The 22,759-nt window shown below is 42.5% G+C and overlaps 2 protein-coding genes across 2 annotated transcripts in view; both read right to left on the reverse strand.

Annotated features, from left to right (window-relative positions):
- rtel1 (regulator of telomere elongation helicase 1) overlaps nucleotides 1-14,220 on the reverse strand; it is a gene marked incomplete at its 5' end in the record, with an annotated part of 39,965 nt that extends 25,745 nt beyond the window's left edge. Inside the window, 12 exons of the mRNA XM_079239758.1 lie at nucleotides 394-491; nucleotides 2,934-3,009; nucleotides 3,083-3,121; nucleotides 3,225-3,378; nucleotides 4,800-4,865; nucleotides 4,952-5,036; nucleotides 6,319-6,394; nucleotides 6,487-6,547; nucleotides 6,735-6,816; nucleotides 9,370-9,463; nucleotides 9,685-9,883; nucleotides 14,119-14,220. Of these exons, the coding sequence (XP_079095884.1) occupies nucleotides 394-491; nucleotides 2,934-3,009; nucleotides 3,083-3,121; nucleotides 3,225-3,378; nucleotides 4,800-4,865; nucleotides 4,952-5,036; nucleotides 6,319-6,394; nucleotides 6,487-6,547; nucleotides 6,735-6,816; nucleotides 9,370-9,463; nucleotides 9,685-9,883; nucleotides 14,119-14,220 (1,132 nt within the window). The remainder of the gene's footprint in view (nucleotides 1-393; nucleotides 492-2,933; nucleotides 3,010-3,082; nucleotides 3,122-3,224; nucleotides 3,379-4,799; nucleotides 4,866-4,951; nucleotides 5,037-6,318; nucleotides 6,395-6,486; nucleotides 6,548-6,734; nucleotides 6,817-9,369; nucleotides 9,464-9,684; nucleotides 9,884-14,118) is intronic.
- A 1,464-nt stretch (nucleotides 14,221-15,684) lies between these two features.
- ndufb11 (NADH:ubiquinone oxidoreductase subunit B11) lies at nucleotides 15,685-20,964 on the reverse strand. Its single transcript, XM_079239543.1, has 3 exons — nucleotides 20,734-20,964; nucleotides 19,634-19,764; nucleotides 15,685-15,887 (listed from the first exon to the last, which is right to left on the reverse strand). Exons 1-3 carry the CDS (start codon nucleotides 20,905-20,907, stop codon nucleotides 15,758-15,760), a joined length of 435 nt encoding a protein of 144 aa, XP_079095669.1. The 5' UTR covers nucleotides 20,908-20,964; the 3' UTR covers nucleotides 15,685-15,757.
- Nucleotides 20,965-22,759: the final 1,795 nt, after the last annotated feature.

Here is a 22,759-nt window from a genome sequence, read left to right on the forward strand (position 1 = left end):
TTTAGTTCAACAGTTACGATAAATAACCTGCAGCATTAAAAGTTGCACCTCCTGTTTGCTAACATTACAACTGGATCATTGTTTCGCTGACTTTCAACCGCTGGCTGCAATTAGCTGCTTATAAAATAAAAGGTAAAGTGCTTCAACTTGTGAACGCAGCATGAAGTGGGAGTTTGGAGAAGATATCAACTGCGATGCAACAGAACAACAAACATCTAAAAGACAGAACTTGGAACCTCAGCTGCCCTGAAACTGAATAACAGGGAGGATTATCCTACAGTTCTTCATGTGGGAAGCACAGAACGACAAGCTCACGCTCTCAGAGACACATTTTTCACCACATTAAGCCAGCAGAGCGGAAACCAGGTGATGAAAAACTAAAGCCATACTGACGTCCTGCCAAGTAGCCAATGATCTGCTCCAGAGCCTCGGAGACTGCCGTCTTGGTCTTATAGGTCAGGTTCGCTCTCTCCAGCAGGTCATAGATGAAGCTGGGACAAACGGCAGAAAACAGAGGAGCAACATTAACATATCAACGCAGAGTCTGATGACTGAGTCAGTTTTCAGAGACAACGATGAACCATCATGTTGATTTCCCCTGCAGAGACACCGACTCGTCACTTCAGCTGAAACTCAGCAGCTCCTGTCAGCAGCTCATTCATTCACACCTCTCTGAACAGAAGGCTGGTAAATGTGTCCATAATGTGTCACGATGTCTTACGGTGTGTCACAGTGTCTCACGGTGTGTCACAGTGTCTCACGGTGTGTCACGGTGTGTCACGGTGTGTCACAGTGTGTCACAGTGTGTCACAGTGTCTCACGGTGTGTCACAGTGTGTCACGGTGTCTCACGGTGTGTCACAGTGTGTCACAGTGTCTCACGGTGTGTCACAGTGTCTCACGGTGTGTCACAGTGTCTCACGGTGTGTCACAGTGTGTCACGGTTCACCACGGTGCGTCATGATGTCTCACGGTGTGTCACGGTGTGTCACTGTGTTTCACAGTGTGTCACGGTGTCTCACGGTGTGTCACGGTGTCTCACGGTGTGTCACAGTGTGTCACAGTGTCTCACGGTGTGTCACAGTGTGTCACGGTGTGTCACGGTGTGTCACAGTGTGTCACAGTGTGTCAGTGTCTCACGGTGTGTCACGGTGTGTCACGGTGTGTCACAGTGTCTCACGGTGTGTCACGGTGTGTCACGGTGTGTCACAGTGTCTCACGGTGTGTCACGGTGTCTCACGGTGTGTCACGGTGTCTCACGGTGTGTCACGGTGTCTCACGGTGTGTCACTGTGTTTCACGGTGTGTCACGGTGTCTCACGGTGTCTCACGGTGTCTCACGGTGTGTCACTGTGTTTCACGGTGTGTCACAGTGTCTCACAGTGTCTCACGGTGTGTCACAGTGTGTCACAGTGTCTCACGGTGTGTCACAGTGTGTCACAGTGTGTCACAGTGTCTCACGGTGTGTCACGGTGTGTCACGGTGTGTCACAGTGTCTCACGGTGTGTCACGGTGTGTCACGGTGTGTCACGGTGTGTCACAGTGTGTCACAGTGTCTCACGGTGTGTCACAGTGTCTCACGGTGTCTCACGGTGTGTCACGGTGTGTCACGGTGTGTCACGGTGTGTCACAGTGTGTCACAGTGTCTCACGGTGTGTCACGGTGTGTCACGGTGTCTCACGGTGTGTCACAGTGTGTCACAGTGTCTCACGGTGTGTCACTGTGTTTCACGGTGTGTCACGGTGTCTCACGGTGTGTCACGGTGTCTCACGGTGTGTCACGGTGTTTCACGGTGTGTCACGGTGTGTCACGGTGTCTCACGGTGCGTCACGGTGTCTCACGGTGCGTCACGGTGTGTCACAGTGTTTCAGGGTGTGTCACGGTGTTTCACGATGTCTCACGGTGTGTCACAGTGTTTCACGATGTCTCACGGTGTGTCACAGTGTTTCACGATGTCTCACGGTGTGTCATGGTGTCTCACGGTGTGTCACGGTGTGTCACGATGTCTCACGGTGTGTCATGGTGTCTCACGGTGTGTCACAGTGTTTCACGATGTCTCACGGTGCGTCACGGTGTGTCACAGTGTTTCAGGGTGTCTCACGGTGTGTCACTGTGTTTCACGGTGTGTCACGGTGTGTCACAGTGTTTCACGATGTCTCACGGTGTGTCACAGTGTTTCACGGTGCGTCACAGTGTGTCACAGTGTTTCACGATGTCTCACAGTGTGTCACGGTGTGTCACAGTGTGTCACGATGTCTCACGGTGCGTCACGGTGTGTCACAGTGTTTCACGATGTCTCACAGTGTGTCACAGTGTTTCACGATGTCTCACAGTGTGTCACAGTGTTTCACGATGTCTCACGGTGTCTCACAGTGTGTCACGGTGTGTTACAGTGTTTCACGGTGTCTCACGGTGTGTCACTGTGTTTCACGGTGTGTCACGGTGTTTCACGATGTCTCACGGTGTGTCACGGTGTCTCACGGTGTGTCACGATGTGTCACGATGTGTCACGATGTGTCACGGTGTCTCACGGTGTTTCACGGTGTTTCACGGTGTGTCACGGTGTGTCACAGTGTGTCACAGTGTGTCACAGTGTTTCACGATGTCTCACGGTGTCTCACAGTGTGTCACGGTGTGTCACAGTGTTTCACGGTGTCTCACGGTGTGTCACTGTGTTTCACGGTGTGTCACGGTGTTTCACGATGTCTCACGGTGTGTCACGGTGTCTCACGGTGTGTCACGATGTGTCACGATGTGTCACGATGTGTCACGGTGTCTCACGGTGTTTCACGGTGTGTCACGGTGTGTCACGGTGTGTCACAGTGTGTCACAGTGTGTCACGGTGTGTCACGGTGTCTCACGGTGTCTCACGGTGTGTCACAGTGTTTCACGGTGTGTCACGGTGTGTCATGGTGTGTCACGGTGTGTCACCTACATTCCAGGTTTGGTGACGCCTCTGTCATGTGGAACATCGTAGGAATCGATAGCAGCTTCCAAATCCAACAGAATTTCTGTCAAAACAAACGGATGTCATGAAACTGCTGTAGCTGCCTGTAAAATACGCTTCAGAAAGAGAACACTTACGTTTGATTTTTGCTATTTCAGAAATATCTATTTTCAAACCTGAAACAAAGTAAAAAAAAAAAAGGCTGATGTTAAAAACCTGTACATTTCATTTCTATAGAACTAAAAGGAGTCAGTGTTTGAGTTAACGGAGCGATCTGACCGGAGCTGAGTGATTCCACGTTGAAATCAGTCGCCGGGTCCATTTGGCTGGCCTCCTTCGCCTGTTCCACCAGCAGCCTGTCCACGGCGGTAACGGCGGAGGCGACGTCGTACGGAGTCAGATCAAATGATGTCGATTCCTCACACGTCTTCTCCTGCAGGCGACAGACAGATCAGGAGGTGAAACGTTCTGCACGCCATGACAACAGCTGGCTCTTGTACATCCCAGCCATTTACAACACCGGGGTTGTAACATACAGGCTGTCCATGTGTGTGTTCACAGTGATGCAGCTGTAACTAGAGCTGTGACGATACGCTTTGTCCCGATTCGAATCCAGTTTTTTTGGGTGCCGATTTGATTTAAATTGCAATTCTCAAAATTCTTCAATATTGCTGATTTTTGTAGATTAAAAACAAACAAAAAAATTATAAAACTCTTTTTTGCGAGTAATTTTTCTTGATTTCAGTCGACCATCATTCTGCTGCTATAATACCCAAGAAGACAAGTAAAAAGTTCAATAAAACCAATAAAAAAATGACAAAAACTATAAGTTTTTGTCATTTTTATTCAACAAAAAAAAAAAAATCTATTTTAAAATTATGAAACAAAAATCACGATTTTTGATTTTTAGCATATATTTCCACCCCCCCAGCCGTAACACACACACACACACACGTCACTTTATCATCATCACCCGTTTAACATCTGGCTTACAGAGATATCTCATCGGCCAATCACATGGCAGCATGATGAAGAAGACGTGATGATGGTCAAACTGAAAGGAGATTTAAGTGACCAAACGTGGCTTGTTGGGTTTACTGGGATTTTCCCACAACCGTCTCCAGAGAAGGTCTGAAGAAGAGAAAACATCCAGCTGTTGATGTCAGAGGTCAGAGGAGAACTGGTCAGACTGGTTGGAGATGATGGAAACTAGGAGTGGGTGGGGAATCCAACCCCCCCCCCAAAAAAAAGAAATTAGGGATTTTTTTGCTTCACAATTTCAAAATCTATATTTTTGTTTAAAAAAAACCCCCCAAAAAAACCAAACATTTTCTTTTAAATAAGTAAATATCTTCTATGAAAATTTTTTGTCACTTTTATTGTTTTTATTGATCTTTTTACTCGTCTTCTTGGGCGTTACAGCAGCAGAATGATGGTCTGGCTGCTGGGTTGTTTTTTTCTCACTGAAATGAAGAAAAATGACAAGTTAAAAAGTTTTGTACATGTTGCAATTTAAATCGAATCAACCCGAATAACTTCTCCGTTCCAGCTTATAGATGAATGAAGTTACTTGGGAAATTTGCACCTTTTGTTACTGAAGTGAAACAATTATGAACCAAAAATCTGTTGAAATCGAGAGTTGTTGTTAGATTCACATCCCTGACAGAAAGAAAACAGGAGGTCCGATGATTTTCTGAAACTATCAACTAAAGTACTGTTTGGGAAAAGCTCAGTGAAATGTTCAGCTTTAACACTCTTCAGTGCAATCAATCAATCAATCAATCAATCAATCAATGAATACCAAAACTAAGCAGGTGCAGTAATCTTTTTATTTTTTAGGTGCAGTAATCTTACCACATTGTGAGCTTCATCAAAGATGACCACAGCCCCACTCAGTTCTATGTTGTGTGCCCTGCGGCTCTGTGGGACAAGGGATTAAATCCGACTTCAGGTTGACAGACAGCGTTTAGTTTCCCATCATGACCCCCGCTTCCGGGTCAGCTCACCTTTGGATCCAGCAGGTAGTTGTACGGCATAAAAATGATGTCTGCTTGTTGCTTCAGAGAACGGGTGAGGTAGTACGGACAGACCCTGCAGAGAAGAATCCGATCAGGGCTGCACAGCATGACAGCAGCCATCTACTCTGGACTCCAAAACAAAGTTATCGACTGAATCCAGAAGACTTGAACTGATTCGTCTGTAAAGTGCAGTCAGATGAGTTTGTTGTGAACCGGCACATGCACATAAAGATCAAGTACTTTGAATCATTCAGTCAGTTTGAGCTGAAGTCATGATTTCCAGCCTCCATGTGAACCAGACAATAAAGGAGTGAAGCTACAACCAGATTTAACTTTGTCTGGACTTTTATATTTAATATTAATACTAATATTACTGATAATAACATTTAAATACTGTAAATCAAGACAGTAAATAATGTCAGAAAGTTTTAGTCCTTTTGACTGAATAGAAAATACACATCCACACGGGATAAATTATTATTATTATTATTATTATAAATCCTGCTGGATGCAATTCATGAAATCTAAAACATCTTAAATATTGGAAATGTTACCACCGGACTTTGACTGGGAATCCGCTTGGGACGTTTGTTTGTCTAAAAACCCCGATCATCAGCATGTTCACCTGAACTTTATCCACAGGACGTGTACGACGCCTGGTAAACTCCACAACATGAAGACCAGAGCTGATCCAAACTGTACCGTACGTCATACAAACATTTTTCCATTCAGTCTGGGAGTTTCTGTCTTTGACTTTTGGGAGGTAGTAAGAAATTGTCTGTCCACTCTTTTAAACACCAATATTCCTTTCTCACCTGTAGTTTTACTGCTGAATGATACATCCAAACTTAAATAACACAAAGCACAAGAAAGGGTCTTCCTGGCCGGTTTAACCGCTGCCAAAAACCCTCCACATTCTCTGTCTTACCGCCAGTGGGTGTTATCTTTTATAGATGTAGCATATTTACAGTTGTCTGCTGCATGTGTACATAATGCCGAGGAAGAAACTATCATTGTTTGGAATCAAACGGTGGCTGATCTCAGGAGTCTAATAATATGAGGCTGCTTTTAAGGATGATCGAGGAATGTTGACAAATTTAAGTCGTGTTTCATTAGTCTGCAGATCTAACACTTTATTATGTGTCCTGGACCTGTGTATGTGTGTTTATGGTGTTTGTTCTATATGTGTTTTTGTTAACGTGTCTAATATAAAATAAATAAAAAGTTGGTTAAAAAAAAAAAGTGATAAATGGCACGATACAACACGGTGAATGGTTTTACATGCTTCTGTTGGAAGTTTAAGGTTGATAAAACTTTAGTTAAAACATATCTAAATGTGAATATTCATCTCAAACCTCTGCTTGTTGCCAAATTTCACCAAATCCTCAACATCTAGGATGGAATTAACCAAGTCTTTATCGGTACTTTTCTCTAAAGAAAAGAGAAAAAGGAGGAAAACCAGAAGGTGAAAGACATAGTTTGTTGTCTGTTTAACTGACAGACTGTATTAAAGTATGAGTTACCTTCCACGTTGTTGTAGTAGACACATGACCTGGTGGAAACCTTTCCTCTGCACATATGGACCTGAAAAAGTCCACAAACTCCAGATTATCCAGAAATGCGTGCAGACTGGTTCAGTTCACCTCCAGCAGCGTGTTGACGGAGCCGAAATGTTGCAGCTTTCTGCTGGTTTGACACTCATCAACAAGCTGTGGAAAGCTCGGCTCCAAACATTTTACCGGACACCAGCAATGTGGACGTCATAGCTCACCTTGACGTGGTTGCTCTCCTGACGCATCACTTCCTGGTTGATGCACAGCTGCTCTCTGGACCCCAGCACACAGCCCTTTGGCCTGACCCAGCAGACAGAGCAGAGGTTTGCCGCACACGGCTTTAAACTCACAGTTCAGCTTATTCACACTGCATCAGAAGTCAGCAGAGTAAACTGAAGTACGTACGGCAAGTTCAACTTAAATACAGCGTTACGACGGCGGTCGTCGTGTGTGTTTTCTTGTGTTCTTATTTGGTTTTTTTTCCAGGTGTGGGCCAGCAAAGACCAAGGCGCCGGCCGACCGGCATTGGACCGCCTGAGGAGACAGGACGGGATTGGCTCGCTACTTTTTAAAAGGAAGGAGAAGAGCGTGTCTGGTTGGATGGTTCAGAGGGACGAAGCGGGCGTACCATCCTTCGCATCGCGTCAGGCTGGCAGAGCGAGAGAGAGTCTGTAAAGTTTGTGAACTGTTTCTATGGAATTAAACCAAACAATCGAGAATCAAAACCAAAGACTGTGAAGCGCAACAAAACAGAGAGAAGAGCGAAAGAAGAAGAGGAAATGACAAACAAAACTACTCAATTTAACTAAATAAAAGCCTAATAGTTTTCATGATGATTGATAATTTTTGATTTTGAGATAATTTATTTTACTTAAGTTTTAGAAAGTTTTGGTTTTAATTGTTGTTTTTTTGTTTGAGTTTTAAAAAGTTTTGCTGGAGATTCTGAAACAAATCTGATTCCATATGTTTTGGGGACATTTGTTAAAAGCTGTGAGCCTCTTTGGTTTGAGTTTCTCTTGTTTTTGTTAGACAAGGAGGTAAGAACCTGTTTTGTTTTCACATTTATTTTGCATAGGTAAGTTCAAAACCAGAGCATAGGATCTGTTTGGTTTATTATTTTGGCGTTTGCTCACTTTGAGATTGTTCTTCCCCATTATTAACTTTGACTTGTTTTTCAGATCAGACGTCTTCTGTTAAATCATTGTTTATTATTTTTGTTGTAAAAATAATGTGGAACCTTCCCGTGTGCCAGTCTGACATAACTGAAGGATGGTATTTCCCTGTTGCGCTCAGGAACCCCTAGACTGGGCGTAACAACAGTTAAGCTACAGAAAGAAGCTCAGCAGGGCTGCAACTAATGACTATTTTAATAGTCGACTAATCTGTAAATCATTTTTTCAATTAGTCCTGATTATTTTTGTCCCGCCCACCATCTGTGCTTCCAGTTGACGCAGTTCTTTTTACAGGTTCCAGTATGTTTGACCCCACTCTCTTCATCGGCATCATATGAATGTCCCCCTGATTCCCAGTCAGTCGCAACATGATGTCCTTTAGTAAGTTAAAAGAACGACTCCTGAACCAGTTGAATATTTAAGCTTAACAGCTTACTACTAATTTATTCTGAAACATCCAAACTTAGCTATAGTGTCATATCCAAGCTGTACAGAATTTGCCTCAAAAGGAAAACAACATAAGTAAAATATTTTTATGTCTTAATTTTCATAGAATTGCATTGAGATGATTATTTACATCTTGAAAAAAACCTGTTTTGTAGGTAAACAAGGGCCAGAATCCTTTAAAACATTCCTGAATCCAAACGGTGATCCGGATCACCACCAACATTAAATCACTTCTTCCTTTTCACATTTCCAACGACTCCTGGACATTTCATGAAAATCTATCCATAACTTTCTGAGTTATCTTGAACACAAACAGATAAACGTCGGTAAAAACAGAAGCTCTTTGGCAGAGGTAACAACAGCACATCGCTACTCGCTAATGCTAACTTTGCCATCCGGAACGCTGGAAACCATGACTACGGGGTGCTTTCCTTCCAGATGCTCATGCATAACCGTCGTGCTGCCGTGGTACGCCAACTCGGCACGCCAGACGACACATTTCACCTGTTTGACACTTTGTTTAGCGAGAAATATCCCCAAACTTTGGAAACAGGTTGCGCCGCCATCAGTTTCTTCTTCGTTGGTTAAACAAAATGACAACACTGCCCCCAGATCTTCCTGTGGTGCTTTGCATCGTTTGTTTAGAGTTCTTCTACTGCAGGGGAAGACAAGTCTGGTCCTCCACAGTCCTGCAGATATTAGGTGTCTCCCTGCTGCAACACACCTGATTTAAATCAATGGCTAATCAGCAGAATTTGATGTGAAGCTCCGCACCAGTAGGTCCGATGTGTGCCAGGTGTGTTGCAGCAGGGAAACTCCTAACATCTGCAGGACTGTGGAGGACCGGACTTGCATTCCCCTGTTGTACTGTCTGAAAAGCTGTGGTTGGTAAACGGCGTTAAGTTGCCTGGCGCAGCATTTTATTAGCAAAGCCATTACGGCGTTTATAACGCGACGCGTCGACAAGGAATTGTCACGTCAAAGAATTTTCATTGTTGACAAATCGTTGCAGCCTTAAAGCTCAGGAAACTGACACCAGTGTGTTGCTCTAAACATATATCATCATCTTCCCTTCTCACCGACTCAAACAGAACAAAGTCTGCTTCCACTTTTCATCAGTATTAATAGATACATGATAAAAAAGAATAAACAGAAGCAAATTCACACTGAAGTCATGCAGAAGTTTCAGAAAACGAAGGAACTTCCGTTGGAGTTGAGAAAGGCAGCGGTTTACCTGTAGGAGGTGTTCTTTAACTCACTGATGACTTGAGCGAGCTGAGAGTGGGTCCTGGATGCGTATATGATCTTGGGAACATCAGTGTAGTAAACTGGAGAAAAGACGAGCCCAGACAGACGTTAGTTACTGCAGTTCTAGCAGGGGAAGCTCTAGACGCCTCTGCTGTGGAGCTGCAGGACGCTTCGCTGGGCTGAAAACAACCATCTAGCAGCTGAACGGAGAACCTGACGCCATCTTTCTGTTGCTTTCATTTGGCTCTAAGATTCAGTCGGCGCTGCCAATCGATGCTGACATGATACTGATCCAACGCACCTGGTTTGTCCCCGTCCGTGGCGGCCGTCCCCCAGGACGCGAGGGGTGTGTTTGAAAACATCTCCTCCCCCTGCAGCTTCTCCGCTATCTTGCGAGCAGAGATCGTGTCCCTAAAGTGCTCCCTCCAGGCCAGGGTGGCGCACAGCAGGCACAGGGTTTTCCCCGTTCCTGTGGGACTCTCCAGAACCCCGTTCACTTTCTGGAACAAAGAGGAATCCACCGTTTCAGCAGCACACACGTTGTCCAATTGCACTCTGTTAATGTGAGGTATAGACATGTTTATGTGAGGTATAGACACGTTAATGTGACGTATAGACGCGTTTATGTGAGATATAGACGCGTTTATGTGAGATATAGACGCGTTTATGTGAGATATAGACGCGTTTATGTGAGATATAGACGCGTTTATGTGAGATATAGACGCGTTTATGTGACGTATAGACGCGTTTATGTGACGTATAGACGCGTTTATGTGACGTATAGACGCGTTTATGTGACGTATAGACGCGTTTATGTGACGTATAGACGCGTTTATGTGACGTATAGACGCGTTTATGTGACGTATAGACGCGTTTATGTGACGTATAGACGCGTTTATGTGACGTATAGACGCGTTTATGTGACGTATAGACGCGTTTATGTGACGTATAGACACGTTTATGTGACGTATAGACGCGTTTATGTGACGTATAGACGCGTTTATGTGACGTATAGACACGTTTATGTGAGGTATAGACACGTTTATGTGACGTATAGACACGTTTATGTGAGGTATAGACACGTTTATGTGAGGTATAGACACGTTTATGTGAGGTATAGACACGTTTATGTGACGTATAGACACGTTTATGTGAGGTATAGACACGTTGATGTGAGGTATAGACACGTTGATGTGACGTATAAACACGTTGATGTGACGTATAAACACGTTTATGTGACATATAGACACGTTTATGTGACGTGTAGACACGTTTATGTGACGTGACGTATAGACACGTTGATGTGACGTGTAGACACGTTTATGCGACGTGACGTACAGACACGTTGATGTGACGTATAGACACGCTTATGTGACGTGACGTATAGACACGTTAATGTGACGTATAGACACGCTTATGTGACGAGACGTATAGACACGATGTGACGTATAGACACGTTTATGTGACGTATAGACACGTTTATGTGACGTATAGACACGTTTATGCGACGTATAGACACGTTTATGCGACGTATAGACACGTTTATGCGACGTATAGACACGTTTATGCGACGTTACGTATAGACACGATGTGATGTATAGACACGTTTATGTGACGTATAGACACGTTTATGTGACGTATAGACACGCTTATGTGACGTGACGTATAGACACGTTTATGTGACGTGACGTATAGACACGTTTATGTGACGTGACGTACAGACGCGTTTATGTGACGTATAGACACGCTTATGTGACGTGACGTATAGACACGTTGATGTGACGTGTAGACACGTTTATGCGACGTGACCTATAGACACTTCGATGTGACGTATAGACACGTTTATGTGACCTGACGTATAGACACGTTTATGTGACGTATAGACACGCTTATGTGACGTGACGTATAGACACGTTGATGTGACGTATAGACACTTTGATGTGACGTATAAACACGTTTATGTGACGTGACGTACAGACGCGTTTATGTGACGTATAGACACGCTTATGTGACGTGACGTATAGACACGTTGATGTGACGTGTAGACACGTTTATGCGACGTGACGTATAGACACTTTGATGTGACGTATAAATACGTTAATGTGACGTGACAGAGACACGTTTATGTGACGTGTAGACACGTTTATGTGACGTGACGTATAGACACGTTTATGTGACATGACGTAGACACGCTGATGTGACGTATAGACACATTTATGCGACGTGACGTATAGACACGTTGACGTGACGTATAGACACGCTTATGCAACGTGACGTATAGACACGTTGATGTGACGTATAGACACGCTTATGCAACGTGACGTATAGACACGTTGATGTGACGTATAGACACGCTTATGCGACGTGACGTATAGACACGTTGATGTGACGTATAGACACGCTTATGCGATGTGACGTATAGACACGGTGCGACGTGACGTATAGACACGCTTATGCGACGTGACGTATAGACACGGTGCGACGTGACGTATAGACACTTTGATGTGACGTATAAATACGTTAATGTGACGTGACATATAGACACATTTATGTGACGTGTAGACACGTTTATGTGACGTGACGTATAGACACGTTTATGTGACATGACGTATAGACACGCTTATGCGACGTGACGTATAGACACGTTGATGTGACGTATAGACACGCTTATGCGACGTGACGTATAGACATGTTGATGTGACGTATAGACACGCTTATGTGACGTGACGTATAGACACGTTGATGTGACGTATAGCCACGCTTATGTGACGTAAAGACATGTTTTTTTCTGAGCAGAAAGAATCACGGAGTTGTGATGGGATGTACCACGTCGAGACTCAGCTGAGTATCGCGTGATACTGGGAGTATTTCTGCATCAAGGTTTTATCATCACAGAAGGACTACATCTGAGGCTTTGCTTCCTGGTTACCATGCGACCACTTCAGAAAGTGGTTCAGATCTCGGACCGTGTGGTCTGTGAGTAGGATGCACTCAAAAAATGGGACAATTGATCACATATATAAAATATTATGGCTGTGACAATATGCTTTTGTCTCGATTCGATTCGGATTTTTTGGGTGCTAATACAATTTAAACTGTGATTCTTACAATTCTTTTATATTGCAAATTTTTGTTGATTAAAAATAAAAAAATATGGATAAATCTTTTTTTTTTTTTTTTTTTTTTACTCGTCATTTTTCTTGTTTTCAGTGAGGAAAAAACAACACAGCTGCCAGGTCATCATTCTGCTGCTATAATACCCAAGAAGACAAGCAAATAGATCAATAAATACAATAAAAATGATTTTCGATTTTTCGATTTGATTTTCCCACCCCTATAAAATATATTGATATATCTGTAGAGGTATGTATGGAGATGAACAGTTTTGTGGGTCAGGTTGGGACTGAACGCAGAGGTAGAGCTCTCAGTCCTGCTATGGAGCCTGAGATGAATCTGTGACTGATCTCATCTCATGATACAATATCCTCACTAGAAAATACACTTTGTTGATATAAACATATTCTATGGTCACATTATCTAAGTCAGACAGCAGTTAATTAAACAAATATACTGTGTGTAAGATTATATGGTTCAGAGCAAAGATGCAGATTTAATAAACTTTGTACAACAGATGATATACAGAGGATATGAAGCCTTAAGAAATGAGGCGTTGTGTGTTTTCTAAGATTTTTATGGTGTTTTGACCACAAGCCGCAAGTCACTCCTAAGATGGAGCTCGGATCAGGCTTCCAAAGCTTGACCACCAGCTGCTTTCCGACATTAAAACAAGCCTCACTACTGTTAAAACGCATGTTTTCTTTGGTTTTAACACTGATTGAGCTGATGCTTCTTTTTGTTTTATATTGTCAGAATGTTTTGTAGTCTTTCTATATTCATTTTCTATTTTCTTATGAGAATAAATGCCCATGTTTGCCTGCTTTTCTTTGTAAAGTATATTTCTACACTGTGTCTCTGTTTTGCTGTTTATCACTTTGGCATTATTTTGTTTGAAGTGATTTATAAATAAATCTGTAAACTTGTTTTCAACCCTTCTCTGAACCAGTTAGGACGACTTTGCAGGACTTCACATCAAGCTGCAGGATTCATTTAGTTTGACTCAGATGTGTTGGAGCAGGGAAGCATCTTAAACCTGCAGAACTGGAGCTTAAGAGCCCTGCTGATGCCTTCAGGTTTAACCATGGCTATCTTGTTGGACTGACACATGGCATGACAAGCAGGAGGACACACCAGCTGCCTTTCCCAGCAGGTACCCATGCATTCAGGCTTGAAGCATCCCAATAACAGCGATGAGCTGCTCCGACTCATTGGCTCTGCAGCAGGTCCTTCATTTTTCTGCTTTAGGTTTGGTCCACCATCTGCTAAGTATTCACTTTTACCTTTTCTTTCCAAAGGTTTCTACTTTCCAAACCTTTATCCAAAAATGTAATCTAAAAGAGGCAGCAACATAAAAAACTATTTGCCACAGTAAAACAACAGACTGAAATACTGAATTATGAGATGAATCAAGATATTCGACATAATAAAACAGGTATGCGGGACTTTCACATTAATAACAATGATAACTGTTTAAGAGTTTTCTCCTTTAAGGTACTGTAAATTTCAGTTTTAATTCTAATTTCCCAGCCGCCGTGAAGGCACCACGAGGTCCGGTAACTTCGTGTTTAATGAGTGAATATTTGGTTTGTATGAATGTGTCTACCTGTAGAAAACTTACCTGCTGCAGACATTGAATCACTTTGCTCATATAGTCCCTCTGACAGTCGTATGGAGGGAAGGGGAAGTTAATTTTCACTCCATTTAGGATCAGTTCAGGCATTTTGTTCCTGTTGTCAACAGCAGCATCAGCAGCGAGCTAAAGACGAACACCGACTAAATACTCCTCACACAGCGACTAATAACTGATAACGGATAGTTAAGCTAGCATTTAGGTCTGAGAAAGTTAACCACACTAGGAACTAGTTAACACAGGGTCAGTCTGAAATAACTTAATAAACATAAATTCATCTGAACTCCGAGCTTCGCGCCAGCTTTCCGCTTCCAGTCTAACGCGCATGCGCAGTATGAACATGCTGCGTTCAAGTGCTCCCACGTTTTGGTAAGACATTAGAGAAAGGACATTACATAGATCACAATATCTGATTACATTTCTCATATTACTTAACAGCACCACCAAGAAAGGGGAACTCGTATCGTTATGTATTTGGTTTATTATAACTTTAATTCAGTTTGTATATGCAGTATACAGTGTTTTTCAACCTTTTTGGAGCCAAGGGGCATTTTTTTTCACTGAAAAAATAAAAAAAGAACATCCCAAACAAAAAATTTGAAGCCCATTTTAATAATATATACTTCATCTTGTTAAAGTGTCTTGAATAGCAATCAGATCAACACAAGAAAATGTAATTTTTGGGCTTGTTTGAATAAACACAGCTGCATTTTTAGACCAATTAGGTGAAATTGGATCTTTCATTGGATTTTTGGATTTTTCATGGCAAACCTGATGATCTCTCACAGCAAACTAGTGTACCACGGCACATTGGTTGAAAAACACTGCAGTAATATATATATATATATATATATACATATATATATATATACTTGTCATGAAAAAAAATGGCAGTAAATTTTCCTTTTATATTGATTTAGGGAAGTTAAATCTCTAAATTCACTAATCTACTCATGATGATATACACACACACACACATATATATATATATATATATATATATATATATATATATATACAAAACTTGGACCATGTCAACAACTAGATTTTTCCTTTTCCAGACATTTTGTTCCAGATGTGTGGCTGTGTTGAGGATTTTTGTCCTGCTGCATGAGACAGTTTCACTGACTGCTTATGTATACAAAGGATTTCATGGATTGAATGGTTGACCCAACTGATCAATCATTCGATCCAGTGGGAGCACCAGCCTGACAGAAGCAGCAGTCGGTGGGTCGTGCACTTGCCATCTTAAGAAAAAGATGAGCGAAAGTAATTTGACTAAATCTCAGTCGTAATCCCTTGTCATGAAAAAAAATGGCAGTAAATTTTCCTTTTATATTGATTTAGGGAAGTTAAATCTCTAAATTCACTGATCTACTCATGATGAAAGGATCCTTTGTGTTTGTTTCACTTCCCAGGAGTGAATCTGAATTGTAATTTATCATGAAGTTTTTGTGTTTTTACAGGATTTACAGGACAAAGTACTGAAGCCTGTAAATGTTTTCTTTGTGTTTTTATGTTTAATGGGAAAAATTTTAATGTCCACAAAAAATAGAGAATCCAACAATCACATCATTTATTCTATCATAGTGAAATACAATAATTAGGAAATACAGTAGGTGGGACATTAGTCCTCTCCAGATGAGGGCAGGATGATCTTGCTCGGGTCATAGTAATTCTCTGATATGACCGGCAGACCCTCCTTCTCTCTTTCCTGGATGAGCCGCTCTGCCTCCCTTCTGGCCCACTGGCGAATCCTGAAACAGAGAAGTCAGACGGGTGAGGGAAACTTTACAGACCAGATATCCAGAACTGTCCCTGATGAACTGAGAGCCGATGATCAGTTCCGGATCACTTCACGCTCGCATCAGTAATAACGCTCACTCTGCATATTTCTGTCTCTGCCCCTCCCCTCACCTACCGCACCGTCTCTATGCTTGTTCAGCCACTGGACTCCTCCCCTCTGGAATTCACTCCCACCCGACAGCCGCACCATCGACTCTCTCCCTCCGTTTCAAGCCAGACTCTGCATGTTTTCCTTTTATCCTACAGCATCCATGAGTGACCTGAAAGGAACTTCTAATTATTAATTATTATTATTATTATTATCGGTAAAACCTTTCACTGCGACATCGATCAGGTGTTTGAATCAGGTAAAAACCTGAGTTAGTGTTTCCCCCTGACATTCTGACTACACATCAGGGCTGCAACGACATGCTTTTCCCACCCCTGCTGCACATGCAGCCTCCGTGAAGCCTTAGTTATATGTAACCCACTGCTTTCTAGAGAAAACCATCTTTCTAAGGTCTATAATGCCATCAGATTGAGCGCAGAGAGCTGCATCACTTCAGTCCTGGTTCTACTGGATCTCAGAGCTGCATTTGCTACGATCCACTAGATCATCAGCTGATCATAGCCCTTCCTGGCACTGGAACTAATTAATTAGTCTTATTTAAAGGACAGGGACTGCTTTGTGTCTCCAGGTCCCTGTAAGTCTGAGCAAAGTAAAATAACATCTAGAGTTCCCCAAGGCGCCATTCTTGGGCCTCTGCTGTTCAACGTCTACATGCCCCCATTTGCTCAAATGATGAGAAACAACAAAATATGTTGCCATAGTTATGCTGAAGACACATAAATCTTCAAAACCACCTCATCAGGAGACGATAGTCCAAACTTTGAGCGAATGCATCGATACAATCAGGGGTTGGATGTGCTGAAACTTCCTTCCGTTAAATGAAGACAAAACTGGAACTAGAAAAGCAGCCGTGGAGCGCAATCCTCCACCGAGGTCTTTAAAGAGTTCCTGGATCCAAACGATGATCCGGATCGCCACCAAAATAAAATCACTTCCTCCTTTTCACATTTCCAACAAGTCCTGAAAATTTCATGACTTTTTAAATTATCCTGAACACAAACAGATAGATAGAAGCCGGTAAAACTTCCCCTCCTTCCCGGAGGTATTAGCAGTTTTTGAAGCCAAAGAAAAAAGATTAAAAGTCAGTAATCAGCTTCAGACGGGGACGTTAAATAACTAGTGACAAAGCTGGAGATCTTGGTGGAGTGATGAACTCGGATCTGAACTTCTGCATCACTTTAGGACAGATGTGAAGTCGTCTTTTATCACCTGAACATCTGGAGGATTAAAAGACTCAGCAGGATTTCTGCATTTCCATTTAGACTACTGTAAACCTGTCCCTACAGGTCTTCCTGAAGGTCCACCAGACACCTGCAGTTAGTCCAGAACGCTGATCCAGTCACTAAGACCAGGATCATAGAAGTCCAGTCCTCAGATCTTCACACTGGCTTCCTGTCTGACAGAGAACCGACTTCAGGATCCTGCTGGTTTCTGAAGCCCTGAATGGTTTCAGACAAAAGTCCGTTCAGGATCTTCTGGTTTGTTATGAACCGACCGGATCCCTCAGGTCATCAGGACCAGGTCTACTTTCTGTTCCCAGAATCAGAAGCAAACAGAAGCAGAGTTCAGGTTCTATGTTCCTCCATGTAGAAGAAACTGCCAGCAGGTCTGATGAAACTCGGCTGTTTTAGAGCCAGATGAAGATTTGCTACCCTTCATCAAAACAACTGTTAACTTCTCACACTTTCAGTCATTATATCCACTTTTATTTTATTTCATTTCTTTTTAAAATCAGTTTTTAGAGATCTCTGCACCCTGCTGGAACGTCTTCACGTTTTTATCTAAAGCACTTTGAACCGGGGTGGCCAACGCTGGTCCTCAGGATCCGCAGTCCTGCACGTGTTGGATGTTTCCCTGCTGCAACACACCTGACACACTTCAGATTTAATTCACAGAGTTGACGTCAAGCTCTGCACAAGTCTGCTAACTACCCATCGATCTGAGTCAGGTGTGTTGCAGGACGGAAACTACTAACACGTGGAGGACCGCAGCTCTCCAGGACCGGCGTTGGACCCCTGAAATCTGCGCGGTCGATAAACTTCATTCTCTTTTATACAAATGTCTGAATAATAGGGCTGTGACGCTTTTTTCCCGATTCGATTTGATTCCGATTTTTTGGGTGCCGATTTGACTAAAATTGCGATTATCACAATTCTTCGAAATTGATGACTTTTGTAGATTAAAAACAAAATAAAACTTTTAAATTTTTCTTGATTTCAATGAGGAAAAAAACAACCCAGCAGTCAGACCATCATTCTGCTGCTATAACGCCCAAGAAGTAAAAAGATCAATAAAAACAATAAAAATGACAAAAACTTCATTATGGATTTTAAAAAAATTTTTTTTTTTAAAAAAATCGATTTTTTTGTTAAAACAAAATTGATTTTAAAAATTGTGAAGCATAAAAATCCCAATTTTCAATTTGATTTTCCTGCCGCTATTGAATAACACTAATTATTGTAGCTTCACAGAGAATTATGTGAATGAGCAGAGATTTAATGTCTAGGAGAGACAAATAAAAGCTGCTCTGAACTTTTATCTCCAGCGTTTGTTGATTGGCTGAAAAATCTATCAACAGCTGCGGCAGATGCAGGATGCTGCAGCTCATATAATAAATAATCAGTAAATAATCCTATCGGTCCAGTTCAGAGGTCTCCACTCTGGCTTCCTCCCATCCAACAGCCAGTTTGAAGAAACTGCTGTAAAAGACGCATAAAATGAGTAAAAAAAACTAACTGAACCAAAACTCAACATGGAGCCTGTGAAGTTTGATCAGCAAAGCTGGAGATGACTACCCGGGATCTGGTTTTATCTGGTCTTAAAGACCTTCCTACGAGGGATCTGAATGCAGTTTCTGCAGCAGATAAAGAAATCCAGAAGCTCTTACAGGACTGGTCCTGATTCTGTACACGGACTCCACATTAAGACCAGATCCAGTTTAACATCTCCGTTCTGGCATTCAGAGCCTTGTCAGGTCAAACATCTGTATCTGTGGAAGACTGCAGCTCCACATCGACAGCAGAGTCTGAACGCCTCCGATTGGCGCTGGTTCCTTCTGGATTGTCCTCGACCTCGGTCAGACCCAGGGGTCTGCACGGAGACCAGGGGAGAAGCTGTTGTTGCTCCTAAACTCTCTAACAATCGACTTCAGATCACTGAACACGGTGGACTCCTTCTAAAAGCAGCTCCAAACCACTTTGTGTAAACTAGCGTTGCTTTGACAGAGTCTCGTCCAGCTTTCGGTTGTTTCTGGTTGGAGAGTTTTCATCTTTACAGATATGATGCATTTTTTCTTTTCAAATAATTTTGAGTGAAGCATGTTGGTGTTTGGGGTGTGTAGAGTTGGTAAACTAGCCAGGATGATGGTTTTCTGGTCATATGTAGATTCATGTGAGTGAGTTTGTTGTTACATGTCCGTAGAGTTAAGATTCTGTTTTCCCAGACGGTGACCGTCTTCTTCACAATAATCACATCTTGGTTTGGGGTTATTTGGGACAAATGGATTATAGTAACATTTTAACTAACAGCAAACAAAACTTTTCAGCATTTTAATTTGTTATCAGGTCAAGAGGAGAACGGAGAGCTCACCCGAGGTCTGGTAGATAGTGGATAAACGCTCCTCCAATAACCAGAGCTACCGAGATGCCAAGGAAGAAGCCCACCTTCATGTTCCACTCATCCTCCACCGGATCCATGGAGAAGCCGTGGTAATCCGGGTTCTAACAAAACACAAAGGTTAGATGTGTTTTAGGTCCTGAAGGAGTCTGAATGGAAACACACAAGACAAACAGCTGGGAAAATGCCATTTTACCTGACAGCAAAGTAAAAGGGTTTCCACAGGAATACCAATACTCCAAAGAACAAACTTACTACTATTTCCATTTTTTTTTTTAAAATGATCATTTTATGACTTAAAACAGATAAACCATAACTAATCATTTCCATGGGAGTCTATGAATCTGCATAAAAACCCTGCCGAGGAAAAACCTGTGCTGAGGTGGTAAATGTTCCTGAACTAAGATGGGACTCTGTTTTTTAATATTAACTGGAGTTTGGACAAAAGCCACAACTTTATGAAAAGCATTTAATCACAACAATGTTTTCAGATTCTGTAACTTTAGGTGTTTTATCCTGCAGCTGCAGATTTATAATCCATTATTCACAACTGAATTGATTTCTTTCTCTCTCTCTTTTAAAAAAAAAAAAAAAAAATATATAGTACTTTCTGGGGATATCCTTCCAAATTTAGGACTTTCATTATTTCACCAAGTTGTTCATGCTGTTATTTTGTCCTGAAGTCAGACATTATCAGTAACTAGCTGTAGGTTTCCTGTCTCTGGTGGGTCCATCCAGCTTCACACTGACCAGAAGCCTCAAACTAATTAAATTATCTTTATTTCTTATCTTCGTTGTTGTCAGTTTCTGCATGATCTGTATTGTTTCGCATCAAGTTATAAATAACCATGTTTAATGAGCATGACTTTATAAACCTGGAGTCCTGCAGCGTGTTTATACTGAAGTGTTGTTTATACTGTTGTAGCGAGATCAGCTCCTTTTATTTGTCTGCATTGTTTTGACAGTCAGGTAACCTCACCTGAGACATTAAGGTAGATGTTTATTAACCCTGACATTACAGTAGATGTTTATTAACCCTTACATTACCGGTGTTGTGACGGAGAGGATCTCACCTTGACGTACGGGCTGACCTCTCCGTGTCCCGGCTGCGCAACGGCAGCGTGCGGCTCCGTCACGGCCATCGAACCGGTGGCACTGGACGGTTTGGACTGAGAGACGAACCGGGCCGGTAGAACAGAGACAGAACGGGGCAAAACGCGCCCAAACAGTGAAAGTCGGGACAACATTTAGCCTGTCTGGAAGGACTGTTGATCCGGAACCGGAAACGGGAACTTCTTCTTCTTCTGCAGTGAACTGGGACATTACCGCCCCCATGCGGTGGCAGGTGGAAAGGCACCAGCAGTTTGGACATGAAACAAAACGTACATAAAGCCAGATAGTTACACCACAGTGTCTAGTGTATTGCTATTGGTACCACTGGCTGAGAGATGTTAGAAATGTCGTTTCATAGTGTCTCACAATTGTCCCAAAGTTGTGGTGGGGAAGGGGGCCTGTGGGACACTCTGGGCCCAGGGACCTGTGCACTTTTAATCCGGCCCTGTTCATATGGCAGCATTTAGGAGATCTTTGGGTCTTTTCAGTAACTTAGGTGTGCCAACTTGAGCTGAACTGTAGCTTCTGTGGCTGAAAGTCATTATGGGATTGTTCTCAATATCAGATTGAAATGAAGCAACAACAGTCATGTCAGACCTTTGATATTTATCTGCCTATCAATAAATAATCAAGTTTTACTTGACAAATATCTGCCAACCGTTCGTGTATTTATAAACAGTTAACAAACCAAACCATCTTCCATCCAGTCAGTTGCATTGATTATTTATTTGTGTCCAATATACAATCAATAACATTGTGTTGTATGATTTCAAAGTTAAAATTTTGTGCACATACATAATTTTTATGATAAATCCTTTTTTTCTAAACAAATGCACAGAATCCATTGTCCACTAATTTAGTTAATTTGAACGAAGCTGTTAAAAATGAGGCTTGACAGGATGTCAGAGCGGTATCCATGACAACCAAGATGTTCCCAAAGACCGGCCTAAAACAAAACCCAAAGTTTCATTTGGAATGAACTCCCGGAGTTTTCTGCGGTTCAGAGTAAACAAGAAAACCGGCTGCTTGCTTAAAAGACGGAGATGTGAAACAAACACACATGAACATCTTTAGATCTGCTTCCTAACTTTGTTCTTCATACGTGATCCCACATGGCAAAGCAGCAGCTGGGAGGAGGCTGAAAATGAGTAAACTGGCTCATCCAACGTTACAATGCCAACATGCAGGAGAGCAGCTGGTCAGGAGGGAGATCAGGTGACTCGCTTTGTAGACGTCCTCGCTGCACGTCCAACCTCCCTCATCATGCATCAGCCTGAGTCTGAGCACTGCGTCGCATCATCCAGCACCAAAACAGGGTGAAACAGAGCAAAAGCATGTGAGAAGTAAACAGAACTGTGACTTATGTCCAGGAATCTTCTGGTCCTGGGGATGCAGGAGGGCATGATAAATGCTGACTCTTCAGTTTCAGCAGAAACCGCATGAGAACCGAGAGCATCGTTGGAGATTCCACCTCCAGGAGGTGCACCTCGTGGATCCATGTTTCAGACCAAATCACTCAGTTTCAGGCATGTTAACGTTTTCCAACAATAAAACACAAACAGTTCATATAAAACCAAGAAACATGAGCAGCATTATAAAACTCATCTCTTCCAATTACGCTGAAGGAAAACATTTTGCTCGGGTTTGATCAGTCGTGATGTCACATCCTGTCTAAGCTCGCTGAAATGAACCCTGTATTTAGGCGTAAAGATGCTGCTGAGCTGCTTCCATCGTCTCCTTTTCAGGTCTACCTGCTCAGACAAGCTAATCTCTGCATTTCCTCCTCATGATGCATCATGAAGTGGTGACACGATGCAGCATGAAACCAAATCTGATGAAGTTAAATCGAGTGAAGAGTTGGAGCATATGTAGAAGAGGAAACCACAGTTTCAGGTTGTTTATCAGGGCTTAATAAAAAAACAAACAAAAAAAAAAAAGCATGCATTTGATTATTTTCCTGGCAAGGAAGTCTGGCTCAGGTAGAAG

This window comes from Telmatherina bonti, assembly GCF_933228915.1.
Source record: "Telmatherina bonti genome assembly, chromosome: 4".
Taxonomy (NCBI): domain Eukaryota; kingdom Metazoa; phylum Chordata; class Actinopteri; order Atheriniformes; family Telmatherinidae; genus Telmatherina; species Telmatherina bonti.